The sequence below is a fragment of the Labrus mixtus genome, chromosome 2 (assembly GCF_963584025.1).
Source record: "Labrus mixtus chromosome 2, fLabMix1.1, whole genome shotgun sequence".
NCBI lineage: Eukaryota > Metazoa > Chordata > Actinopteri > Labriformes > Labridae > Labrus > Labrus mixtus.
The window spans coordinates 15,147,950-15,171,845 of record NC_083613.1 but is presented as its reverse complement, the minus strand read 5'-3'; the positions used below and the strand labels follow the sequence as shown (position 1 = coordinate 15,171,845).

Below are 23,896 nucleotides of genomic sequence, written 5' to 3'. Positions count from 1 at the left end.
TGAAAATCTGATAAACATTGTTGATGCTGTCAATCTGGTCAATATAAAACATTTACATCTAAGACACTAAACTTACTGAGCCTCTGACTCAACTAACATTGAGTAAGTAAGACAGTAAGTATCCCAAGCCCCAATTTCCACATACTAGCCACAGTCCTTCAGCGCCACACTGCCGTATTTCACACCCACTCTAGTCAATCATTGTATTTTCACAGCGCGCGCAGCGGTCCATTTCCGGAGCGTGCCAGCAGTGTCACTACGCTCCGTTCCGTTTCAAATACTCTGAGAGGCTATAACGATGCAGTCTAGCCTTAAGCTTGCCAGAATATGACAACCCGGACAGGAAGTCAGACAAGGAAACGCACAGAGCAATCGTATTGTTTTTAAATCAACATTATGTCAAAACAGGCACCAAAACGAACAACAAACGGCCCAGGTTCGAATCCCACCTGTGGCTCCTTTTTTCCGCATGTCCCGCCACTCTCTCTCTCCCTGATTTACAACTCTATCCACTGTCCTACCTCTCCATCAAAGGCACAAAAAGCCCAAAAATAATTCTTTAACAAAGACAATGTAACATGTTAATTGCACGTTTTTTCTCTTCATTCCCGCGTGATCTTGTAGTTCTCCATTGATGTGTGTAAGCTGCTCATGGCTTCGCTCACGTTACAGAAGCAGACCCAGTGGGGCAGGGCGTGAGCCATCCGACGGAGCAAAACCGTGGAGTTGACGGACAGCGGCGCACATGGAGTATGTGGGGATTGGGTTGGACTGGTTGGACTGCTTTTTTTTGCAAAAGTGTCGTAACTAAGCTCAGCCATCATGACGTCTTTATACATTCATGTTGATTCTGCGATAATATTGGTGTCACAGTCCGTGAGTTCACATTGCATTACAAGCACGGCACAGCGTGAGCTCCACATACACAAAGTCAAACAAACACACACACACACACACACACACACACACACACACACACACACACACACATACACACACACAGCGCTGCTCTCCTGCTGGGCTAGATGATGTGTGGCTAGATGGGCTAGATGATTCAACTGGTTTATCAGAAGCTGAACCCACCGAAGTTTTGGCAACCGCGCCATTCTCTTTTGTTATCAAGCCAACTCTACACAACAAGAATCATATCATAAATTAGCTCAGTGTCATTAATATGTTTTCTATCTGAAGTTATTAAAACTATCTTTTTTCCTTTCACACAGAAATGCCATTGTTTGTAGATTCATCAACATCGTGTTTGATTGTATTAGGCTTCTACAGAAAGGTTGAAAAAAAGAGACAAATTAGTTCTTACAGAAATATAATATAGTTCAGACTTCAGTTGATGAAAAAGCTGAAAGGAAACCGATTGGAGACAAACAAACCTCTCCAATCATCAAAGAGCGTCCTCTGGGGTCGACTTCAGAGAGGTGGAGGAGACGTTCTGATATCTCTCTGTTTGCTTTGGTCATACCATGTGACCTCCATATTTGTTTTCTCTGGTAAGTTTCTTCCTCTGCTCTTTCCCCGCTCTGCTTTATCATTCTTTTTTATCCACTCACTTATTTCAGTCCATCTTCTTCTTGTAGCAGCAACCATTTTTCTTGAATAAAAAACACAGTTTTGCCACAAAAGTTGTGGGCTGTCACACTGGTCTTGTAATCCTGTTATTGAGTTGATTCAATAATAAATAGATTTTTTTCAGAGAAACCGTAAAACTTCAAATAAAAGCCCATTCCAGTTTGAGGCCGAGTCTCGTTTACTAGCCTGGTGTTACAGCAGGTCTCAGTTAGTGGCCTGTGTGTGCATTTAGTGTTGATCATTTTGTGGATCAGCTGTTGACCAGCTGTTCAGACGCACCCCATGTATAGAGGCTGTAGTCCTCTTGGTGGGCAGCCCAGGTTCAAGTCCGACCTGTGGCTCATTTCCTGCATGCCATTCCCAGCTCTCTCCTGATTTCCTAATCTATCCACTGGCATATCAAAAAGACGGCAAAAAGCCCAAAAATAAAGCTTTAGAAAAAATGATTAAAAAAAGTTTGCGGATCAAAATTATATTAAGAAGCATGTCTCTCTCTCTCTCGCCCCCAAAGTGCAGCAGGTTTGGTATGAATGGGCTCTCTTAAAAAGTAATATCAAATCAGTGATATGTAGCCTAATTCAATTTTTTTTACACATTTAAATATTCTTTCTGGTGAAAATCTTTGCTGTGAACCAGTTTTGATTAAAAAGAATTTAAAAAAATGTATTACATTTTATTTATTAAATGTCTTGTATTGACGCCTGTCCCAAATAAGGACAGGGTCATTTTATTGACTGAAGTTAAAAAAAGCCCGTGCTTGAAGTTTTCGGTATGGGGACTTTTCAGAATATTCTTACAGTATGCTAAAGCTGACGTACACTGTACATAGTATTAAAGTTGAGGTGGAATGTCAGCTCACACTGTACGACTGATTCACATTACAACGCAGGAGCAAAACTCATGATTTATGTGCGCACAGCCTGATTGTCGGATACAACCTGAGAGCTCACACTGTACGAGTGACATCGGGAGGGAGTTGTCTTATTAGCATGGCCAATGTGTTTGATCGTTTAAAAAATTTGGTATCGAAAAGCACCAAAGTAAAAGTTGTGATATCTTATCTCAACAGAGCTGGTAAACATCGAGTCCAAAAGTCTGCAGCTGAAGTGAAAAAGTTACATGTGCAACAAATAGGCCAAAATACTTTCTAGTTAATAACCTCCTCAGTCATGAAATGTTGACGTTGTTGAATTTAATAAACGTAGAAATTATTCAATCAATAAATTTTGATTATGGACGTTAATGAAAACAAACTCCAGCCTGATTCTGAATTACTCCAGAAACCAGAGACCATGTTTGGATTTCCACAAACTGCCAAGATTAATAAACTGCCTCTAAAATACTGTACACACACACACACACACACAGACACACACACACACACACACACACACACACACACACACACACACACACACACACACACACACACACACAGGTACACACATATAAAACAGCACAATGTGAAAACCGGCTGTCTAAAAGGCAACATTTAGGGAAGCTCTGGCTCGGACACAGACGGCAGGCGAGTGTGTTTGCAGACAGACAAATTGTTTCAGGTTGTGAAAGAGCCAAAGTGTGTTTTCAATTATGGCTGCCGTGGCACAGACACACAAACAGACACACACAGTGACAGGGAGGCTCAGAGGAAAAAGAGGAAATTAAAAGAAGAAGATGGAGTGAGGACAAGACAGAGAGCGAGATTATTTGTGTAAAAGCCGGTGTGTTTCTCTCCTTTGACTTAATGTGAAACATGCATGAGCTAAGTGTGTGTGTGTTTGCGTGTTTGTGTGTGTGTGATTCTTTAACTTGCCAAATGATTAGTAGGTGTGCAAATCTCTACCATGCGTTTCATTTTCCAGCCATAATGCAACATGTTGACATCACTGCTACGTGTCTGTGTGTGTACTTTCAAGTGTGTGTTGCTAAATACCAGCTCACATTAACATTCCTTTAACGTCACAAGACACACACACACACACACACACACACACACACACACACACACACACACACACACACACACACACACACACACAATCCACTGATCTAAATGCTGTGGAGGGTGTGTGTGTGTGTGTGTGTGTGTGTGTGTGTCACTAAATTACTCATGCAAAGAAACTTTTAACACAAAATATTTTGAGAAAGAGTCAGTGGTTGAGTCAAACTTCACACGCACTTTCGCTAATCCCTAAACATTTCGGACACTACTCCGGCTGCCGATAATGACCTCATTACTGTCCCACAACTAAAACGTGCAGATTGACACCTATGCTTTTCACAATGCATTGTGGGATACAATAAGTCCACTATATAGGGTATGATCATGCTCACTTCAGACACCACTGCAAACTGGTGTATTCACTATATGGGGCTCTATCTATATAGTTAGTAGAGTGTGATTATGGACACAGCCAGAGGTTGCTATGGTGAGGTCATAAATCACAGCGCCTCATGAAGGCATGCACTCAGAAACAAACACATTTAAAAGCTCTGCAGAGTTAATCGAGGGATCATCTGAAGTGTTTCCTCAAGTAACACCCCTGATCACACACCCAGCACAGGAAGCAACCACTGCAACAATACAGTCAAACACAAGTGTGTGTGTGTGTGTGTGTGTGTGTGTGTGTGTGTGTGTGTGTGTGTGTGTGTGTGTGTGTCTTACTCAGGCAGGGCTCTCCTGATGATGCTGTGGACCTGTTTGTAGACGTCCAGTTTGGACAGACAGCTGCACTGGGTGTGGTTTGCCACGCTGATGGTGACTGGTTTGGTGCCCTGGGTGATCGGCACTGTGATCTCAAACAGCTGCAGAGGGAACGAAACAGAGAAGACAAAATGTCAGAAGCTGCGTTTCTGTTGTGTTGCACCAATTTAATTATGGCAAGCAAGGACACCTGACTGCTGATTTAAAGTTTTTGTTATTGGGCAGAAGAGTCACCTTTTGTACAAACTCTGATCTGACACGAACGCATGATGGCTGTCCCATGGCCCCTGATTCTGTTTGGCAGAGTTTTTTATAGACACCATGTATAAGAAAAATAAGGAGGTTTTTTTAGCAAATCATGCAAAGCTGCTCTACAGGAAAGGTTTCACAGACTGACAACATGAAAGGTGAAAATTAGTCTAATATGGGATCCGTAACTCTTTTTTTCTTACCTCATATTTTACAGTGTACATACATTTAAAAAGGTATCCATCAGTGTTGTAGTTCTCAAATCCATGACTCGGACTCAGGCCTTGATTTTGAGGACTCATGACTCAACTTGGGCATGGAGCACTTATGACTCTGACTTGGACTCGAGCATTTACTGAATTTGGACTCAAAAGATGGAGAGGAGGACTCCAACTTGTTTTCTGATAAAGACTGTGTTGATGTTTTTGTTATGAGTAAAGGCGTGCACATGTATTCACTTGACTACATCACTGGTATCCATGCTGTGTGTCTGTGTGTCTGTTTCCTTGTATTTCAGTGCAGCACACATGTATCCTAATTGAATATATTAAAGATTATTTTTTTGGGAAAGTCCTGGAGTTTACTTCAACTTGTCTAAGCTTTAAATTCAGTCAATAAAGAAATACTCCATCACAAGAAGCTGCTATTTCACACACTCTGTTAACAAAGGCCCCGTCATCAAGGGCCCTCAGCTTGGACTTCAACCTGCAGCTTAAATCACTGGGAAATCAGCACATTTTACACTGAATGCTGAGAATGTGAAGGATCGAACAAAAAGAGGAATGACGAGCTCGGCTTTAGTTTTCACACGGCACTGATGAAGAGTCTTACACAAGACTGCTGTAGAGAAAAGACGGGAAACCCTGAGAGACACTTCATTCAATCACAGTTTAACAACATGAAGAGAAACTAATTAGTCTCAATGACTTCATTCAGACCCTTAAACGGTCTCTCCTCCTCTCATCCTAATGAGGACATCATTAAAGCTGACCTCAGTCGCTTTGACCTGCTGAGGGCTCACTATGGGAACACAACACTCACACAAACACACACAAACACTTACACACACGAATTAAGAGAGTGCTTTAAGATCACGGTGACCACCAATGGGTTCAAAAGTTCCCCTGCACACATTTCTTAAGCGGGGTAAACACTAAAGGATTTTGGTCCCAATTCCCCCTTCCTACAATCCTACACAGTCCTGATTTTTTGAAGGTTCTAAAGATGATCTAGTCAGATTTTCCCGTGGTGTGAGGTGTTTTAAGAGTGATACAGTCTGCTCATTGGAAGAACATCAGGGCCAGCTAATCAATTCTTACTCACCTCCAGACGATGTTCATGTCATCTGCATGACTTTGTCCATAGTTTTTTCTTTTTCTTCATTCATTTTTAGTATGAATTAATCCAAACACTTTTCTCCCTGCCTGTTGTCTGACATGTTTTTTTACTCTGAAGCTCTGTTTGATGGTGAGCGATTTAGTGAGATTTCCAGTTCTTAGAGTCAGGTCTCGGGTTGTTGGTTAATGAATCTGTTAGTGTGCGGTGTGCTGTTTAAGTCATATCATTGCTTTCCAGACAATTAAGGACCAAAACTGCTTAATCTATCTGTCGTCGCATTATCAACATCTGTTGGCTCACTTGTCATTTACTTATTCTGCCTTTCCAAACTGACGCACCGCAGTGGTTTTATTGTCGAACATTATGTTTTAAAGTTTTATAAACTTTTTTTTACCAGCAGACTTCGATCCCATGCCTTCGTAAAAATGAGGAAAATCATGATGGTATTTTACCATGAAGTGAACCAAATCTCGTGATGGTATCATATCGTTAAAATCCTACAATAGATTATTGACTTCATAAATGTCAGAAAGTTTGCGTCTTCCTGGTTATGACACAGTATAAAAGGAACCAACGTTTTTTTTAACGTAGAAAGAGCCAAACGCCCAAAGCAGGACAATTTTTAGATGAGATATGTAAGGTGTTGATTGCTCACTAAATTGCATGCTATACTATAGGATACATAGAAACGCCGGCACCTTCAGTTACTTTTTGTGACTGTAGCTTTTGACCAGAGAAGATGTCCTCAGGTGGTGACCAACTTTTATCAGATGTGTCGAACCTGAACCACAACATCCTGCAGTTGGAGGGTCTCTCTGCTGCTTCCCCCAACATGTCAGCAGCCCTCTTATTCTCCCTTACTAATATTCCTAGGGATGTTAATGCGTTCCTCACAGACTACACAGAGAAACCCCTGCAGCCAACTTCCACTGGGAAAAGCCATGTCTGCCACCCTTTTTTCCCTGCACCGTGGTCTTTGGTGGCTTTCCTCTCAGAGGCCTCCTCCCAGCCGTCTTCCCATGGAACCAGTTCGATCAGGATGATCTACTTCCCCTCCTAAATTGCATGCAATTCTGCCTTAAAATCTTGTGCACAAATGGACATTTTATCCTGCTGATGGTGCAGAGGAAGAGTTAGAGTGTCTTAAGGTCAAAAAGGTCAACACAGCTGGAGGGACAAACCAGCGGACGTTACCTGTAGTTGAGAAAAAATCCATTTGATTTAACATATGTGAGGTCTTAAAAGAAACAACCATCACATGCAGAAACATAATGCATTAGGATAAAGAGTGAAAGCATAATGTTCAGAGACAGGCACGGTACCATCTGCAGAGTTTAAAAACCTCACGACAGCACAGGTGTTAAACTGACCGAGAGAACCAGCAGACAGATATAAACACTTAAAGATACTTACAGTCTGTCCAACAGTAAATTATACAGTTTAGCACAACTTCTATTACCTGCTAAATTACCAAACCTCTCAACGCCTGCCAGCTGCTTCAAGACGCTGCCAAAATAAATCAGCTCAATGAGACGCTCAGGGTGACGAAACAAACCGCAGAAAGCCGTCAGGAACAGAGCCACGTTTGACCTCTCACCTTTCCATACTTCCATTAGCAGACAAATTATTTCCAATCACTTTTAGAAAGCCATTAGAATTCAGTTGGGCTGTAAAGATTCTGTCTGCTGTGCTCTAATTTGAATGATTTACTGTGTAGTGAATGTAAATCTTCAAACACTGGCTGGTCGTCAGAGATCTCAGCCAAAAACAGCAGTTAGGAAAAACTATCAGAGGGAAAGAACGGCTTGTGAAACCTCAAAAAGACTGCAGCTCAGCACACTGTGTAACCAGACTGAAGCCTCACAGCTTCAACCTTGGCCTCTTTTCTTCCAACCTCAACTGAAGAGGACATGCTGCATGAAGATTCATGGTTCTGTGGTCCAAAAAAACAACCCCACACCATTGTCCCAGTTTCAAAACACACAATACCACTGCATGTTTAGTCTCTTTTTTCACTGGTTTGTTTTTTCACTCAGTGTTATGTCCTCTCTGTGGAGGAAAAATCAACAGATATACAAAAACACGTTCAAACACCACCGTGTCAGTCAACAAACAACCTGACCATATCAAGCTGACCGATGCAGGGCGACAATATGTCCAAACCTCCACAGTGGAACACTTTGGTTTACCAAACACTCATGCACATGTGAATATATATCCACATATGCACGCACTCTTGGTGTATTAATCAGGATTTGGGACACTATTTCAATACTTGGCACATTTAAGAATAGACTTTCAAGCACTGTGGACACCATAAATGAGTGTGAGCTAGTTCTGAAAGTCAGCTCGAGCTGCACTGATTTCACACTTGGCATACTTCATTCTAAAAAACACCTGACAACACCTCCTTCCAATTAGCTGTCTATTTCAGCTGCAAGATCTCCGGTCTCTCCCTCTTTGCTCTGACCTGCACCAGTACTGCACTCTTGCTCAGCACCACCTCCACCCCAGCATCCAGCTGTAGGCTCCAACTGGGGGGGTTTAAAATATCATCCCATCACTCCTCAAATTTCTTCTTAAAGTAAATATAAGGGAAGTATGCATGACTTTTTTGTTTTGATCCAGTAAATGTCACCCTTAAGCACCAGCATGGGACCAAAACAAACTGCTGTTTGGCGACACCTCCGCCATAGTGAAGCCTCCGCTCTCCTCCAGCGACACACCTCCAACCCCCATCTCCTCGCGTTCACACAAAGGAGTTATCAATTGGAATGCACCATCATCAAAAGCAAGCCGCAGACAAAATTGTCTTTTGCTTGAGCTGCAATTGCCTGTGTCCTGCATTGTTGTGTGAGCAGGCTAATGTTAGCACACTTTAGTTAGCTGTAGCTTCACATTGATTAAAGAGTGATGAGGTCGAAGCCTAAACGCTAGACACAAACTAAATTCTGCTGTAATTAATATTTTAAACGATACACAAAGCATTTGGTCGTTCAAGAAGTAACATCACTGAAGCGCCATTGAAGGCAGGTTGATAAATGGACGTAAACTAACAACACCTTTACAAGTAGCTTAGTGACTTTTATCAGAAAAATGTCATAGACTACTCGCACATGACTAACAGCATAGTGCCTGCCTTAATTAAAATGTATTTATTGATGCAGACACATAAGTATTGAATTTGGGCGTTTGGTGCATTGCATATTTTCTGTAAACATCAACAAAAGAACTAAAAGTGCGTAACATTGCGTAACATGCGTAACAGAATTCAGTCTGGACACCCAGGACTGGTTTGTGTTGTCACTGTAGATTAAAGAGCTCAAGCCTTCTTGGGCCAAAAACAATAAAGCTGTCTACATGAAAGGCCTGAGCTGCCTCTCCTTTCTGAGGAGACCGATGCTGAAGTTACAAAGTGTTTTACAAGAAAATCAAGCACACAATTGTTTTAACGGATACACAAATTAACCAAAAATAAAACAAATAAACAGCCTGAATGTTTACTAGATTGGCCAGATTTATCACACTTCATAAAACCTTTGGAGTAAACGAGAGCAACACGGCATGCAGCGCAGTAAGAGTTTGATCTCAATGATCTTCTTTTCATGATCGTTGGAAGATTAAACCATGATTGAAACTGAAACATTATTAATTGCCCAGCCCAGTAATATCTCTTCTGTTCAATACAGCACTTTCTTAGTAGGTCAAATATTTCTTGAACACTCTGCACCTTGCACATAGCTTTAACTTCAAATACTCTGCACTCTTTATACTTATTGCTTTATTTCTTATTTTATTTATATGTATATACCCATATATTCTGCAGTATAAGTGCAACTGTAACAACTGAAATAAATCCCCCCTGGGCATATTAAGTTTAGTATTAAATAAGATGAGAGCTGAAAGTTAGCTCCTCAACATTCACCTTAGTCATGAGAGTTGTGGAGAAGCAAAAAGAATTGTAGATGTTGGTGATATTATTTTTCACATCTTCTGTTTTCCACCTCAGAGTTTAAAAAACTTGTAAGGGACAGTTCACGTCAGCAGCAACAACACAGGGTCAGTGTCTGAGTATTGTGAGCACTTCTCTATTCTGCTGCTCACAAATTGTCGACGCAAATACAAACACACACACACACACACACACACACACACACACAAGTTTATGCACAAGAATACATTTGCAGATGTAGTTGGACAAACACACAGACAGACATGACGGCCACAGCAGACTTCCTGCTCGGGTTAAAATCAACTCAAACAGATAATCAAACAAAAGAGCAGACTGCACTCCAGTTCATTAAGTGAACTCTTAGAGGAAATGAATCAAGCAGCTGAGCTCAAACAATAAGCTATCACACAAGGCACGAGCCAGTGCATTAACAACAACGAGCTGGAAATGATCTACAGCGCAGTAGTCACTCTGTGTCAGCATGCAACGGGGAAGTGACGATGGATTCATGTGAGTAACTCAATAATAGATTTCACAATAAAGAATATAACTGACTCAGTCTCACTTTAGGCTGTAAAGGTACTAATGATCTCATTTTACAAATTAGTCTTTTGCACTTTCTTCCTGCAAACAAACCAGCCAGACTGCTACTGTAGTTAAAGGTGTTTCTGAAGAGCATTTGGAAGAGGTCTGTTTTGGTGAGAGCCCATCCAGGGACTAACGGTATGGGCTAATTTTATCACAGATATGAGCCAATATTACAAGATTCATTCACCAGCATTTAATTTGAGTATCATTGCACTACACTAGCAGTTCTCTTTCACCAGCAGAGGGCGCTATATGGATTACGACAAGCATTCGGTGAAGCAGTGATGCACATGGGAAGTTACTTTCTAGTTGAGTCAACATCTAGTCTTCATGATAAATCTTTTCCACAAGTGATTGATAACTGCATTTTAAAGAACAATGCAATACATGTGTTTATAAATATCTATCTATCTCTACAGATTTCATAGATCTAAGAAAGATGTCGGCCAATATATCGGTATCAGATTTTTTTTTCTCTGCTCCAAAAATCAGATATCTGTCGGGCCCTAGTTTTGGCACATAATGAAAAGTTATCAATCCTGTGTTTTCCCTCCTCATATCCTCTTACAACAAGAATCATTTAAAGTGCGGTAAACATGGGACATATTTTGCCTTTGAGAGCTTGTGTTGGTTGCTGGTTTTTTAGTGTTAGGCTAACCCTAATTGCAAAGAATCCATGCAGTGCTGAAGCCATCAGCTGGGGTTGCACTGAAAGGGTCTCAGATCCAGTCATATTTTGCAGAATCTTGCAGTGGGAAATACCTTTGGAAATGTGTTTGAAAGGCAGAGATGTGGCTTTTTACACATGGGATCACTGTGTTCTGCAGCTTGTTCACCTCAATAAATGATTTCAGGCTTTCAAATGAGTCTATATTCCCATCTGTAACTCGCTGCTCCCACATCTCCAGTTTTCTTGTGAAAGATGTAATTTTATTACGTCGGGGGAGACGCGCTTGATGAGCGCCTGCAGCCCTCCCCGTTTCCCTGCCATTGCCTGGGCCCCATCCGTGCAGATGCCCACACAGTCGTTCCATGTCAGATCAGCCTCTTTCAAGTAAGTGTCGATGATATTAAACAGCTCAGCTGCAGTGGCTCTATTCATCACACGTTTACAGAAAAGCAAATCCTCCCTCAGATCGTCAGCGTCGATGAATCTGACACAAGTTAATAAGCAGTCCTTGCTGCTGTCGGTCGCTTCATCCACCTGCAGGGCAAAACAGTTGTCCCGTATCTTGTCATAAAGCTGCTCCTCGATGTCTTTTGACATGTCATAAATACGTCTTGCAATAGTATTGTTTGACAGAGGGATAGTTTTTAATTTACTGGCTGTTGCTTCATCAATCATAGTAGAGACCATATCAACAGCGGCGGGCAGTATTAATTCCTCAGCGATGGTGTGTGGCTTTTTACACTTAGCAACTCTATATGCCACTTTATATGACACCAGTTGAGCATTTGACGGCTGCTTTGGTAAAGGTGCTCTGCTGATGACAGCTGAGAAGTTTCTTTTTGAAGAACTCAACAGGCTTCTGTGTGTGTGCAGGATGGGTTGTTTCTAGATGGCGTTTTAACTTGTTTGGCTTCATGCTGTCAGATGCTAATACTTTGAAGCACAACACACACTGTGGTCTCTCTTCGTTACCCACCGTTGTACAGGTGAAGCCGAGGGCGAGATATGACTCGTCATACTTTCTTGTCTTGGATTTTGATGTGCTATCTGATGAAGATTCATTGTCAGCTTTACGTTTTGCTGGAGGTCCTCTCTCAATATTCGCCATGCTTTGCTAGTTGCCCTAACTGTAGTGCACTGTTTGGAAATTGGAATTTTTCTTCTTCGTCTTTTCCCCCAAAACTTTTCGCCCCCAGGGGGGCGCACGGCCCACTTTGAGGACCACTGCATTAGGCTATTCAAGTAATCCACAATAAATTGTGAATTCATGAAATCTATAATCAGCAGCTCCGTAGAGTTTACTCTATATTGAGACTGAATGTAAAAAGAAGCTATCCGTATACCGCCACTCTTCATAGAGATGCGCTCTCGTGCTGACTGAGCTCAGTACTGTCCACATATAGCTCTGGTTCAAACTGTTCTTGTCTTTTACAGGGCCAGCAACTTTCCTTATGTTGACTCCTTTCAACAGAGTTGTGACAGTCTCCTGAGAAATCAATTTGTCATTCTGAGGAACAAGTTAATCTCTTTGAGTGGAAATATTACTCAAGAAATCAGACTTTTCCTAACAAGGAAATATTGTTCAAAATATGTTTTGTAGCATCTGCCAAGTAAGCATCAGAGAGGCTTAGTCAGACAGAAAGACTGACGCATTGATGCCATGGATATTATTCCTTCCCAGGCCGCTCTGAGGTTACCACCACTCAACAGATCTTCAATGTTATTCTTATACTTCAGTTTTGCCTCTCATATTTCCACCCTGACTTCCCTGGAGCCTTTTATCTCCCGGGGGTCACCAGAGTAGAAAATCTATTCATTTTTATTTGTAACTGATTTAAGTTTAACATTTTATGACTCAGGGTTTATTATTCGGGTAAGTCGACACCTTTTTAGTTGGTATCAAGGTGTAAGCTCACTTACTGAACCATAGCAGAGATCAAGTGTGGTTTTATTTAGTGTTGTAGCACAAGTCACATATAAGTAAGTCCTCAATGTTTTATTTAATTGCAATGCTTAAAATCCCCCAGGATAAACTTGGGTGAAGCTGAGCAGATAGGGTCTAGTTTGTGCATGACTTCAGCGATCAGATAGGCAGCAGCAACCCGAATCTGGGTCCCATTCACTCAGCCATGTTTCAGTGAAGGCAGGAAGACAGATGTCTTTTATTTTCTGTTTAAACTTGGCGTACCTACCTGGCCCTTACAATCTTTATCATAATATACAATCAGCCCATCACACCACAATATGTTGTGTAAAACATATTTAGTGACCACTGCACATCTGTCCTGTTACTTTAACCCAGACATTGTGTAAAGCTTGAACTATTCTGTCTGCACTGAGTGATCGGACGTCCCACTGTGTGATCTTCTGCTTTAGAAAAAGATGACAGATAAACACGTGCTCTTCCATCCAGGACTTCCAAGAATCTTCAACCCAGAGCTCAACAGAGTCAACAGAAAGAAGCAGCACTTACTATAAACCAGAGCAAACATTACAGCTCATCCCAGAGCTCAACAGCAACCTGCTGCTCACATACCTCAGCTGCTGCAGGCGAGACGTCATCGGCTTCTGCTGCACTTATTTGCACAGAGCAGCTGAATCATGAAGCAAATCTTCGTTTATGTGCACTGTGGCAACTCTCCCAGCTCCCAGTTTATTTCTCCCCAAACAACTTCTATATTTACACATTTCTTTAAAGTGTATGGACACTTAATCTTTCGTAATCCAAGCATTATCTCCCTGGCTTCCTGTAAACGGAGTTTCTTGGCAGTAATGTATATGGAAGAAAAATATCTGGATGAGAAAGTACAATCCTGTGGCCAATTTCCGTCCTTTATATGAAGCTTTAGAATAAACCAATTTGAAGGCCTAATTTGTCATTCCATGGTTTTATTTTAATGCCCACAAATGTTTGTTTATATGAGGATTATGTGAAATGGATATCCTTCTTTCAAAGCAGTGTTTACACACGTGTAAGAAGAGCTTACGCTGTAAAGCATTTAAACTGGGAATCAACTCAACATCCATTGAACTGCACAGCCTCTATTAAAGGTTTGCTGGCCGAGTAGCACTTTGTCACCAGGATTTTATTACATCTGTGCCTCTCTCGTCATTAAACGTCTTCGCTGAATTTCAGTAGAAATCATTTAGTGGTTTGGATCTGGTCCAAACATTACCACACATGCAGCATGTGGATCACATAAAACCCCTCTAACTTTTCCAGGCCACATAGGATGTCCCTTTGACAGAAAGGATGTGATGAAATACACCCGGCACCTTTGTATTCCATAATTTGGAAATGAAGAATAGAAATCGTATGTTTGTTGTTCAGAAAAATTGCTTCATTCTATTCATCATAGAATGTAGAGATTTTCTGGATCCATTTAAACATCAATTAAAATAAGGGACAATTCAAATCGATGACACAGAATTACATTGCAGTACTCTTTTTCTAACCAGCAGAGGGCGCATGTAGGCTTTCAGCGTCAGCTTTTAGCTTCTCTTGTTTGATTAGTAGATGAAGAAGAGCCTCGTACAGACATGGCAGAAGCAAATGATTTTGAATTTTGAATTTTGGAAAACATGAGGCGCACTACATTGACTTTAAGTGTAGAAGATCGCAGTGATTCATTTATTGTAGCTGTCATTTAATGCCTCAACGTTTTCAAGAAATGTCAGAAGTTTGAGTGAACTGCAGACTTCTTGTATCCAGAGAAAACGTGATGCACCAAACACATTATTATTAGAGCTCCCAGTAATAGTAACCCTGTGAAAAAGGGCTCTAGTTATGAAATAATTTTGTCTCATTGCACCAGTAGCTAATTAAAAAAAGAAGAACATGACCTGTTGAACCTTTACATGTTTATGTTATCATCGTGAGAATGTTAACCTGGTGATATCTGCATCAAGCACAAAGCAGCTATGTCCTTATGGCTTGGTTTTCTTTGTTTGTTTCTCTGTTGAAGGAAAATCTGAGTTTGTGAAAGAGGCATTTTGTGCAGTTTTGGGTATCTAAAAGCCAAAACGGTATCAGCAATTGACACTGCAGCTGATGATAGACGCAAACACGCAATAACTCCAAACATTGATAACAGTTTGACGAGCTGAGAAGTCCGTCTTAAAGTTTGGTAGTATAATGATTCACCATGTCAATTACTTTTTGTACAAAGATAAATTTAGCCTTATAATGACATTACACGACCGGTGAAAGACTCTCTTTCAGCTGAACAATCTGTCAGATCGTCATTCAATCTTCTGTTTTCGTTCTAACTAAGGGTCCACTGGATTTATTGACTCTATAATTAATACTTCAAATGAACTTTTAATTGATTTATTATCTCACAGCGACATATAAAGCTCCTTTAATGGCCAGCTAAAACAAACTCTGTCAAATAATTTTTCTGCGATTTACGAGACCACAGTGAACGGGGGCAGACGCCCCCAACTGAGAGACACCACACACACACACACACACACACACACACACACACACACACACACACACACACACACACACACACACACACACACACATACACACACACACACACACACACACACACACGCACAGCATGGTCGGACCACATAACAAGCCAATGTTAAATCATGGTATGCTACAACTCTTTCTCTGTAACTGCAGTTGTACTCTGGAGACCATTACTACCACTAACTCATACATTCTACCTTATGGCAATGATTTCTGCAGCACAACTACACGCATTAAGGGCAAAAGGACTTGTGAAAAACTACAACAACCAGACCGCAGTGCTCCAAAGTTCTCCATGTCAAAGATCCACTATAGGTAGGATCAATATTTATGCATGTTAGCATCATAAAAGGAGAGTTCAGCCATTGTTCTTACTGTTTTGCTGAGGTATCCGGTGGAGATATTCCGACACTGTTTGTCCTCAGAGTGGCAGCACCCTCCACATCTGTAGACGGACACACACGGCGGTTTATAGAAGATGTTGGTAGGAGCCCCGAACTCCCTGCCCACGTCGACACACACTTCCCTGGGCATGCACTGAGTCTTCCTCCACTCCAACTCTATACCTGCACACACACACACACACACACACACACACACACACACACACACACACACACACACACACACACACACACACACACACACACAGAGGAAGACTAAGAACATGACCATGCAATAAGTCTTATTTGCAGCTGCTGCAATAATGTTCAGCAATACAAAAAGGCAAAATGATACATATACCTAATAATCATCAAACCTTTAAAGGTGAAGCCAGCAGGGGGACAGAGTCCACTGGTTTCAATAGGAAGCTTGATTGTAGATTAGAAATCTATCTTTCATCATTGTTTTGCTACCTCAGTATTTATTTTCCTAAAGAGTTTATGGTCTCTGTTGCTGCTTTCAAGTCTCCTCAAAAAGAGAATGCTTTTCAAATTGTACTACTCACATTTAGAGTCAATTATTACCTCACCTTATTACCTTAACATCTGGCTGGGGTGCACTGATACATACATGGAGTGAAAAGTCTCAGTGATGTTGTTCTGTATATTTGCACTCATGGAATTAATAATGTCCAATCAGAACACTCGATCTGAGCTCACTGTTGCATAATAAAGACATAGCAAAACGTACTTTTGAGGAGATCCAGGTTGAGGTAGGCAGCGGCGAACGTGGGCTCCTCTGTTTCAGCCGGCGGTCTCTGTCTGCGAGGCTGAGGCCGCGGGGAGAGTTTGGAGGCCGATGAGGCGGCGGCAGAAAGTTTGGATCTGCACTTCAGGGACGCCCAGTACGAAGGATAAATGAGACTCATGAGTTCATCGACGCTGGAGGCTGAGCGTAACTTCTCCTCCATGTCAGGTTTTGGTGGAGAGTCCTGAAAGAGACCAGAGACACCTTCACTGATTATCACTTATGCATTTTTTGAGATATGGAGATTTCCTTCTGTACTCTAGCATCTGAAACACACCAATATTTCAGTATGAGCTAATTATTTTGTACAAAGAGGCTGCGACCTGCTCCCTGATTGGTTATAATGACTATTTCTTCAGGCCTTAAAAACTCAAGCAAACAGACTTTGCTGATCATTAAATCATCTGAACTATTGTTGTTAAGTATGGAGGGCGGGATTAGCTCAGTTTGTAGGGTCTTGGGTTGGGAACCGGAGTGTCGTCCGTTCCCATCCTGTTGCAGGCCAAAGTATAGGAATTGGTCTGGTGGCTGGAGAGGTGCCAGGTCACTTCCAGAGTACTACCAATGTGCCCATAAGCTGGGCACCAAATCCCCAAGAACTCTGGTGCACTCCCTCTGTAGCAGCCCACTCAGAATCTCTCCATTAATGAATGTCCATTGGTCCTGTTTGTGCATGTGAGAAGCATGTCTTTAAATAACAGAGTGTAAACCAGAATTTAAAAAGGATATAAAATAAACGATTCCTGCAAGTAAGTAAATAAAATGCTTGAGTGGTGTACCATGAAGAAAAGATGACTCCAATGTTGAGATGAGAGGAAGCTGGGTGTTCGGGAACCTAAGGTTATCAGTCAATCAAAAAAATACAGGAAAAGAAGTGCATGCTGATTTTGAAACTCCCTGAATAAGTCAAGTGGCAGTCTCCTTAGTGAGCACTCCAGCCGTGTGTGTGTGTGTGTGTGTGTGTGTGTGTGTGTGTGTGTGTGTGTATTAGTGAGTGTGTGTGTACAGATAGAGTGAGGGTGAGACCTCTGATATGGAACGGTGCGCTGGTATGACATTTACTCAGGTTATTTGTGAGCATTGAATGTTCAGTTTGAGCTGCAAGTTTGTCAGTAAATAAAGCCAAGCAGAGCTCTTCATATGTGTTTATCAACAGCTGAGTTTAATGACACAGATGTTAAACCAAACCTAAACTCCCAACGCCAGCCGAGCTGTTCACGAGCTGTTCACGAGCTGTAGGAAACCCCCCCGCTGCTAACTATCTCACACATTTATTTCATAAATTAATGGCAGTTACTCTGTACCGTTAAAACAATTTTGCTGCAGGAATTAATATTCAGAAGTCAAATGAGTGTAAAACAGAAGTAAACATTATATTCATCATGAAGATAAATGAAAGCACAGTTACAAAATGCAGCATGGGGCGTCGGTGTCCTATCGGCTAGGTCGAACCCCATGTGAGGAGGCTTGAACATGGGTTCAAGTTTCAGGTACTTTCCAACCTCCTCTCAAATTAATCTTATCAAATGGGTCAGGACTCATTATGGGGTGCTGATTGCCTTGTGGTTACAGAGTGTACGGAGACTATAGTCTTCCAGGGGGACGGCGCGGGGTTTTGAATCCAACCCGTGGCTCCTTTCCCTCCTTTATGTCATTCCCCACTCTCTCTGTCCCTGATTTCCAACTCGTATCCACTGTCCTGTCTCTAACATAAAGGCATAAAAAGAATGATGCATATCAGTGCAATGTTTCTCTGCTGGCAGACAAAGATAATGACGGGTTATGAAGGTGGTCATTTGTTGAGACTGACATTAAGATTGTACCATAAAAATATCCATGCTATAAGTGTAAAATACTCATAAATATGGCCGACCGAGAACATTTATACTGCATGTTCGGACTCGGCTCATGGCCCTCCTGATTCTTCTTCTCTGACGGATGTATTCAGAGTTTTTGTGAATGTTATCTCACTTCCTGTCCTTCAACACAACATAGATGGATAGATGCCATTGTGCTATTTATGATAAACATTAATTTAACATCCACACAAATACTGTGACAGGACACACACACACACAGGCCTTTGTATTAAAACAGACATACTGTAGCTGTCCATTGTATTTTACTGCCTGTAATAGTTAAAAGACGCGCACACACACACACACACACACACACACACACACACACACACACACACACACACACACACACACCATTTCCCACCAGAAACAATGTGTTTATTTATGTCTGTTTCTATATGCATTTGCATGTTTGGTGTATGTGTTATATATGTCCTGTCTGTGTTTCCTCCGTCTCGTGTGTGTGTCTGTGGGTGTTATTGTGTTTGTGTATTTTTGTCTCAGTTTCCCCTGATTCTGGGTTTCTGCTCGTGTTAAAAAGAGTGTTTTCATATACACACACACACACACACACACACACACACACACACACACACACAGACTGTTGTCCCTTCATGTGGGAAAAAGACATTTTTCTGCCGTCATCATCGACTCAAAGAAGCCGAAACAAACAATCGAGAATAAAGCAGCTGAGGTCACCTGAATCCTATTTCTATTCTGATGTTTCCTGGATGTTTCAAGGTTTTATTGTTTGAAACTGAATGGAAAATTAAGCACTGGTTGGTTTCACATGGCTGGAAATGTTTTAGAGCCACACACTGTCAACCTGCTGTGTGTTTCATAGCTGCTATTTCAACTCAGACTACATTTTTTGTCAAATCAGCTTCCTAAAGATTTGACTCTTCAGTCATCCATCTTTGCTAATAGCCACGGCTAAGTGTTATATAATCGTCATGGTGAAAGAAGAAGAAGAAGAAAAGAAGAAGCAGTGAAGCAAGTGCCCCCACTTGCTTGAATTCCACAAAATGTTGGATCACAACGTTTCGACCAGAGGTCTTCTTCAGGTGATCCTTCACATGTTTACCTGAAGAAGACCTCTAGTCAAAACATTGTGATCATTCAGCAGTCAAGTCGAGTCAACTTTATTTATATAGCATAATTAAACCAACCAAGGCTGACTAACGTGCTTTACAGTAAAAAGTTGAAAACTTAATCATAAAATGTATTTTAAAATAATAAAATGTATCGGGTTAAAATGTGATAAATAAAAGTAAAGTAGCTCTAAAATATGTTGGGATAAAACATTGTCATCTTGAAGCAAAAGCTAAAGAGAAGAGATAAGTCTTCAGCAGTGATTTAAAACACTCGGGGGTCGGGGCAGATCTTATGTGTAATTTTGGGCCTGTTAGGAGGCTAGCAGTCACATTTTAGACCAGCAGCAACTGTTTGATGGACGACTGGGTGACGGCTGTATCTTTTGTTCCCAAGCCTTTCTGAGGCTATTGCATGACTACATCAATGAAATTCATCTCATAAGAGAAAGTGCTCCTCACAGTTTTTCAACAGCTAACATTAAAGGCTAACTGCAGACTGTGAAATGGTGCAATGTCTTTGTCATGGGTAATTTTGTAATTTGTAGACACACAAGGAGGAAAAAAGACTGCAGGAAAATGTTTGTCTGTCACAGTACTATAGGATCAACTGACTCACAGCTAACAGGTTAACTGTGAAAGCACTTTTAGATATTAAAATACTGGACCTGGAGCAGTAACAGGTTGAACGTGACAAAGTGGAAATACCAGTAGACAGAGACAGGCTGAGATATGAACAGACAGAAAGTAAACCAGCTATCAGACGGCCGCACACCTGTCAGACAGCTCAGGTGATTTCTGTGATCGTGAGACTCCCCGAAGCTTGAAACAAGAGAGCGTCTTTCTGCAGCGTGATGTCAACAGCTGACACTCAGCCTCTTTATCGGAGGGATTGATTTCTGACGTTTGTCTGAGCTGTTTCACCACAATGACTTTATCTCACTGTGAACAAGAGTAAAGAGCCAAATCCCAGGAGATCTGTCAAGCTGCAGAAGATTTGTTTCTGCTCATGAATCTAAATTCAACTGTCAAACTGTCAAAAAACATCCAATACCAACTGTTTTTAACGGGTTCAGATGATGGTCAGATTTCAGATGGTATTAAATATCCAAACCAGTCGGCTCTAAATGGCTGCAGTGCTAATGTGTCCCACAGACAGCTTTCTCTGTAGTTAAGCTTGATCGCAAAAAAAGTGTTGCAGTGTTTACAGCATGTGTACAGTGATGCTACATGCAGACTTTTGGTGCTGCACCTATAACATTAAGGATTATAGTAGATAGTATATAATGTGAATATCCATAGCAAAGCCTGCAATGGGATGTGTTCATATGCAGAACAAGAAGACTTTAGTTTAAACATTAGTGTGCAGCCCAATTATGAAGAACACAAGTCTGCTGGGTGGTGTTCAGTGGCCATGCATGGGTCAAACAACCCACTTTTAATTTTTTTTTCTGTGTCTTTATTGTAGAGACAGGACAGTGAAAGAGCCAGAAATCAGGGACAGAGAGAGAGTGGGGAATAACATGCAGACACAGGTTGGAGTTGCCCGCTTCGAGGACTACAGGAACTGTACATGAGGCGCTTGGACCAGCCACTAGGCCAACAGTGCCCCATCAACCCACTTTTTGATGAAAAAAAACTGGACTTATTTTTGGAGAAATTACTGTCAGCGATTACAGAGAAACATGTTGAACAAAGTTGTAAAAATCCTCCTGTTTCTCTGAAGTTTTGCTGTGGACACTCTTTGTTTTCATTCAACACTCAATAGTCTAACAGTAAAGTCAAAATAACTATGTTTATATGCACTAAAGAGCGAGATTTTGAGGGATAGACTGAAGACACTAGACTCATTGTTGAAAATAGAGCCTGAGGAGCGCCTGTAGCATAGTGGTTAGTGTGCACAGCACGCCCCATCTGTAGTCCTCCCGGCAGGGGGCCTGGGTTTGAATTCAACCTGTGGTTCCTGTCCTGCATGTCATTCCCCACTGTCTCTCCTTCCCCATTATCTAATTACAGCCTGATATGTTCAGATGTAACCCAGCCTGACTAGTTTTTGTCAGAACATGTCGCTGACACTGTGAAAAACATGGTGGTATGAAGCTGAATCGACGTATGAATATGATGTTTACATGTCCAAAGAATGCACCTGAACTGAACTACTGTATTACAACTAAAGCATGATCTTTTTCCTGAACGTGACAAAAGTCAGATTGGCGCCCCAACATCACCAAACTGTTATGACCACTGTGATAACGACATACATTTAACGTTTCCTCCCTGGTTCTCTTCTCTGACATTTTCAGAAATAATATCTGACGATCACAGAAGAAACATGAAAAAAGGTTATATCAAACAAATGTTGCGCTTTCCTTTAACACTGGCAGACCTCTGTTTCCCTCAGTTTCCCTCGGTAATGACCGTTGGTCTTTATTTAGAAAGCTCTGTAAGCTTTATTTATTTATTTTTATTCAAGGAAATAACATGAAGACGATGTAAAGGAATCCTGTCCTGGCAACAGCAGGACCTGATTTTCATTGGTTGGTTGGGGAGGAGTGACATTGACTAGTGTTGCACTATTCCAAAAGTTGGAGAAAAAAAAAGGGACAAAAACCAGCTGTTGTCGAGGGCGTTTTTGCATTCAGGGTGCTGATCGCTGAAAACGTTGAACTACATTGTTTGTATTGAAAATGGTCGCTGCCAGAGCAACAAAAAAAAGAAAGACCTCAATAGACACAGGTCATAATGCAGCTGTAAAATGAGTATAATGTAAAACACTCACAGGTAAATTATTACTGCACTTCTTTAACAACATTCTGATGACAATTCTGATCAACTTTGAATGAAGGACTTTTACCTGTAGTGAAGTGCTTTCTCAGGCCCCATCCACACGTATACGATTTATTTGAAAACGTAGTATTTTCTCTCCCTTTAGGCCTCCCGTCCACATGAAAACAATTGAAAACTGAGTTTTTGGTCACCGCAAACGAAGTCTTTGAAAAACGCATTCCAAGGTGGAGATTTAAAAAAAATCATGTTTACTTGTATTCGTGTGAACAGTTAAAACGGACCTTTATCTAATAGTGACGTAATTACGTCGACTTGCGTGTTGAGCATGCGTCATGCGTCATAACCAAGATGGTGGGCTACCGGTTTGTTTACATCTGTTCGCTGCTGTTAGGTTTAATTGCATGCACTTATTTACTTTATATTCAAGTGTAACTCTAAGCAGCAACTCCACTTCGTCGTCCGTCCAAACGAATGAATCGGCTTTGTGTTTGTCGACTTGTTTCGCCATCTTTCCAAATCGCCGCTGTCAAAAGGACGCTTAATACGCATGCTCGCAATGTTCTTTTACGGTGTTTGGTGTGAATGAGACACAGCTATTATCGCCACCTACTGGCCTGGCAAGCTTATGGCATGCTTATGTGAGCGTTTTCCATCGTTTTTGCGTTGCCATGTGGACTGAGAGATTTTTTAAAAACTGTTGGTGTGGACGGGATTTTTTTTGCAACCGGAGGGGGTGGGGGGAACGGGTTTTTAGAAATATCCGTATACGTGTGGACGTGGCCTCAGTGTGGTAAGAGTACTTTTATATCTGTGTGAGCTGCAGATTTCATCTATCAAACAGCTTATTATACAGCTATACAGCGGGAAACATGAGCATCATAAGGTTACTAATATTATGATACCAGTCAGACATAACTCAGTCACCATCATCTGCTTGTTAAAACTCGTTATCGCATCAGCTGGTGCGCTCTGGTGAAACGTGAAAGAGAAAAGCTGCATTCAAAAGAAAAATTGCAAAAGATATTTGTACAATTTTTTTTTTTAATTAACTGAAAAAGATTTACATATTTATGCACTCATCTAGAAACGTTTTTTAGATAGGTGTCAGGGACTACATTGTGAACATAGACAATTAAAATGATTTAAAAATGATCCTCTCTTTCAGCTAAAATCGACTGCTCTATATTAGAAAGAGTCAGAAACACTGAGAAGAACTGTGAACGCAGATGGTAAAACATTCAGACTCAGCAGACGTGAAAAGACCTGTCAGAGCCTCAAACACACAGACAGCATCAAAGAAAAGCAACATGATACATACAGTATCTATATCAGTTTTCTAGGAGACTGGACTAAAGAACAGTCATCCTGAATACAGCTCACAGCATTTATTACAGTTTTCA

The 23,896-nt window shown here is 41.3% G+C and overlaps 1 protein-coding gene across 3 annotated transcripts in view; it reads right to left on the bottom strand.

Annotated features, from left to right (window-relative positions):
• The window catches only part of vegfc (vascular endothelial growth factor c), a 49,537-nt gene that overhangs the window by 9,544 nt on the left and 16,097 nt on the right, over nt 1–23,896 (bottom strand). For all 3 annotated transcript variants that reach the window (XM_061052925.1, XM_061052927.1, XM_061052926.1), the window contains exons 2-4: nt 16,703–16,943; nt 15,944–16,134; nt 4,247–4,386 (exon numbers count right to left, since the gene is read on the bottom strand). In XM_061052925.1, coding sequence (XP_060908908.1) covers nt 4,247–4,386; nt 15,944–16,134; nt 16,703–16,943 — 572 coding nt within the window. The remainder of the gene's footprint in view (nt 1–4,246; nt 4,387–15,943; nt 16,135–16,702; nt 16,944–23,896) is intronic.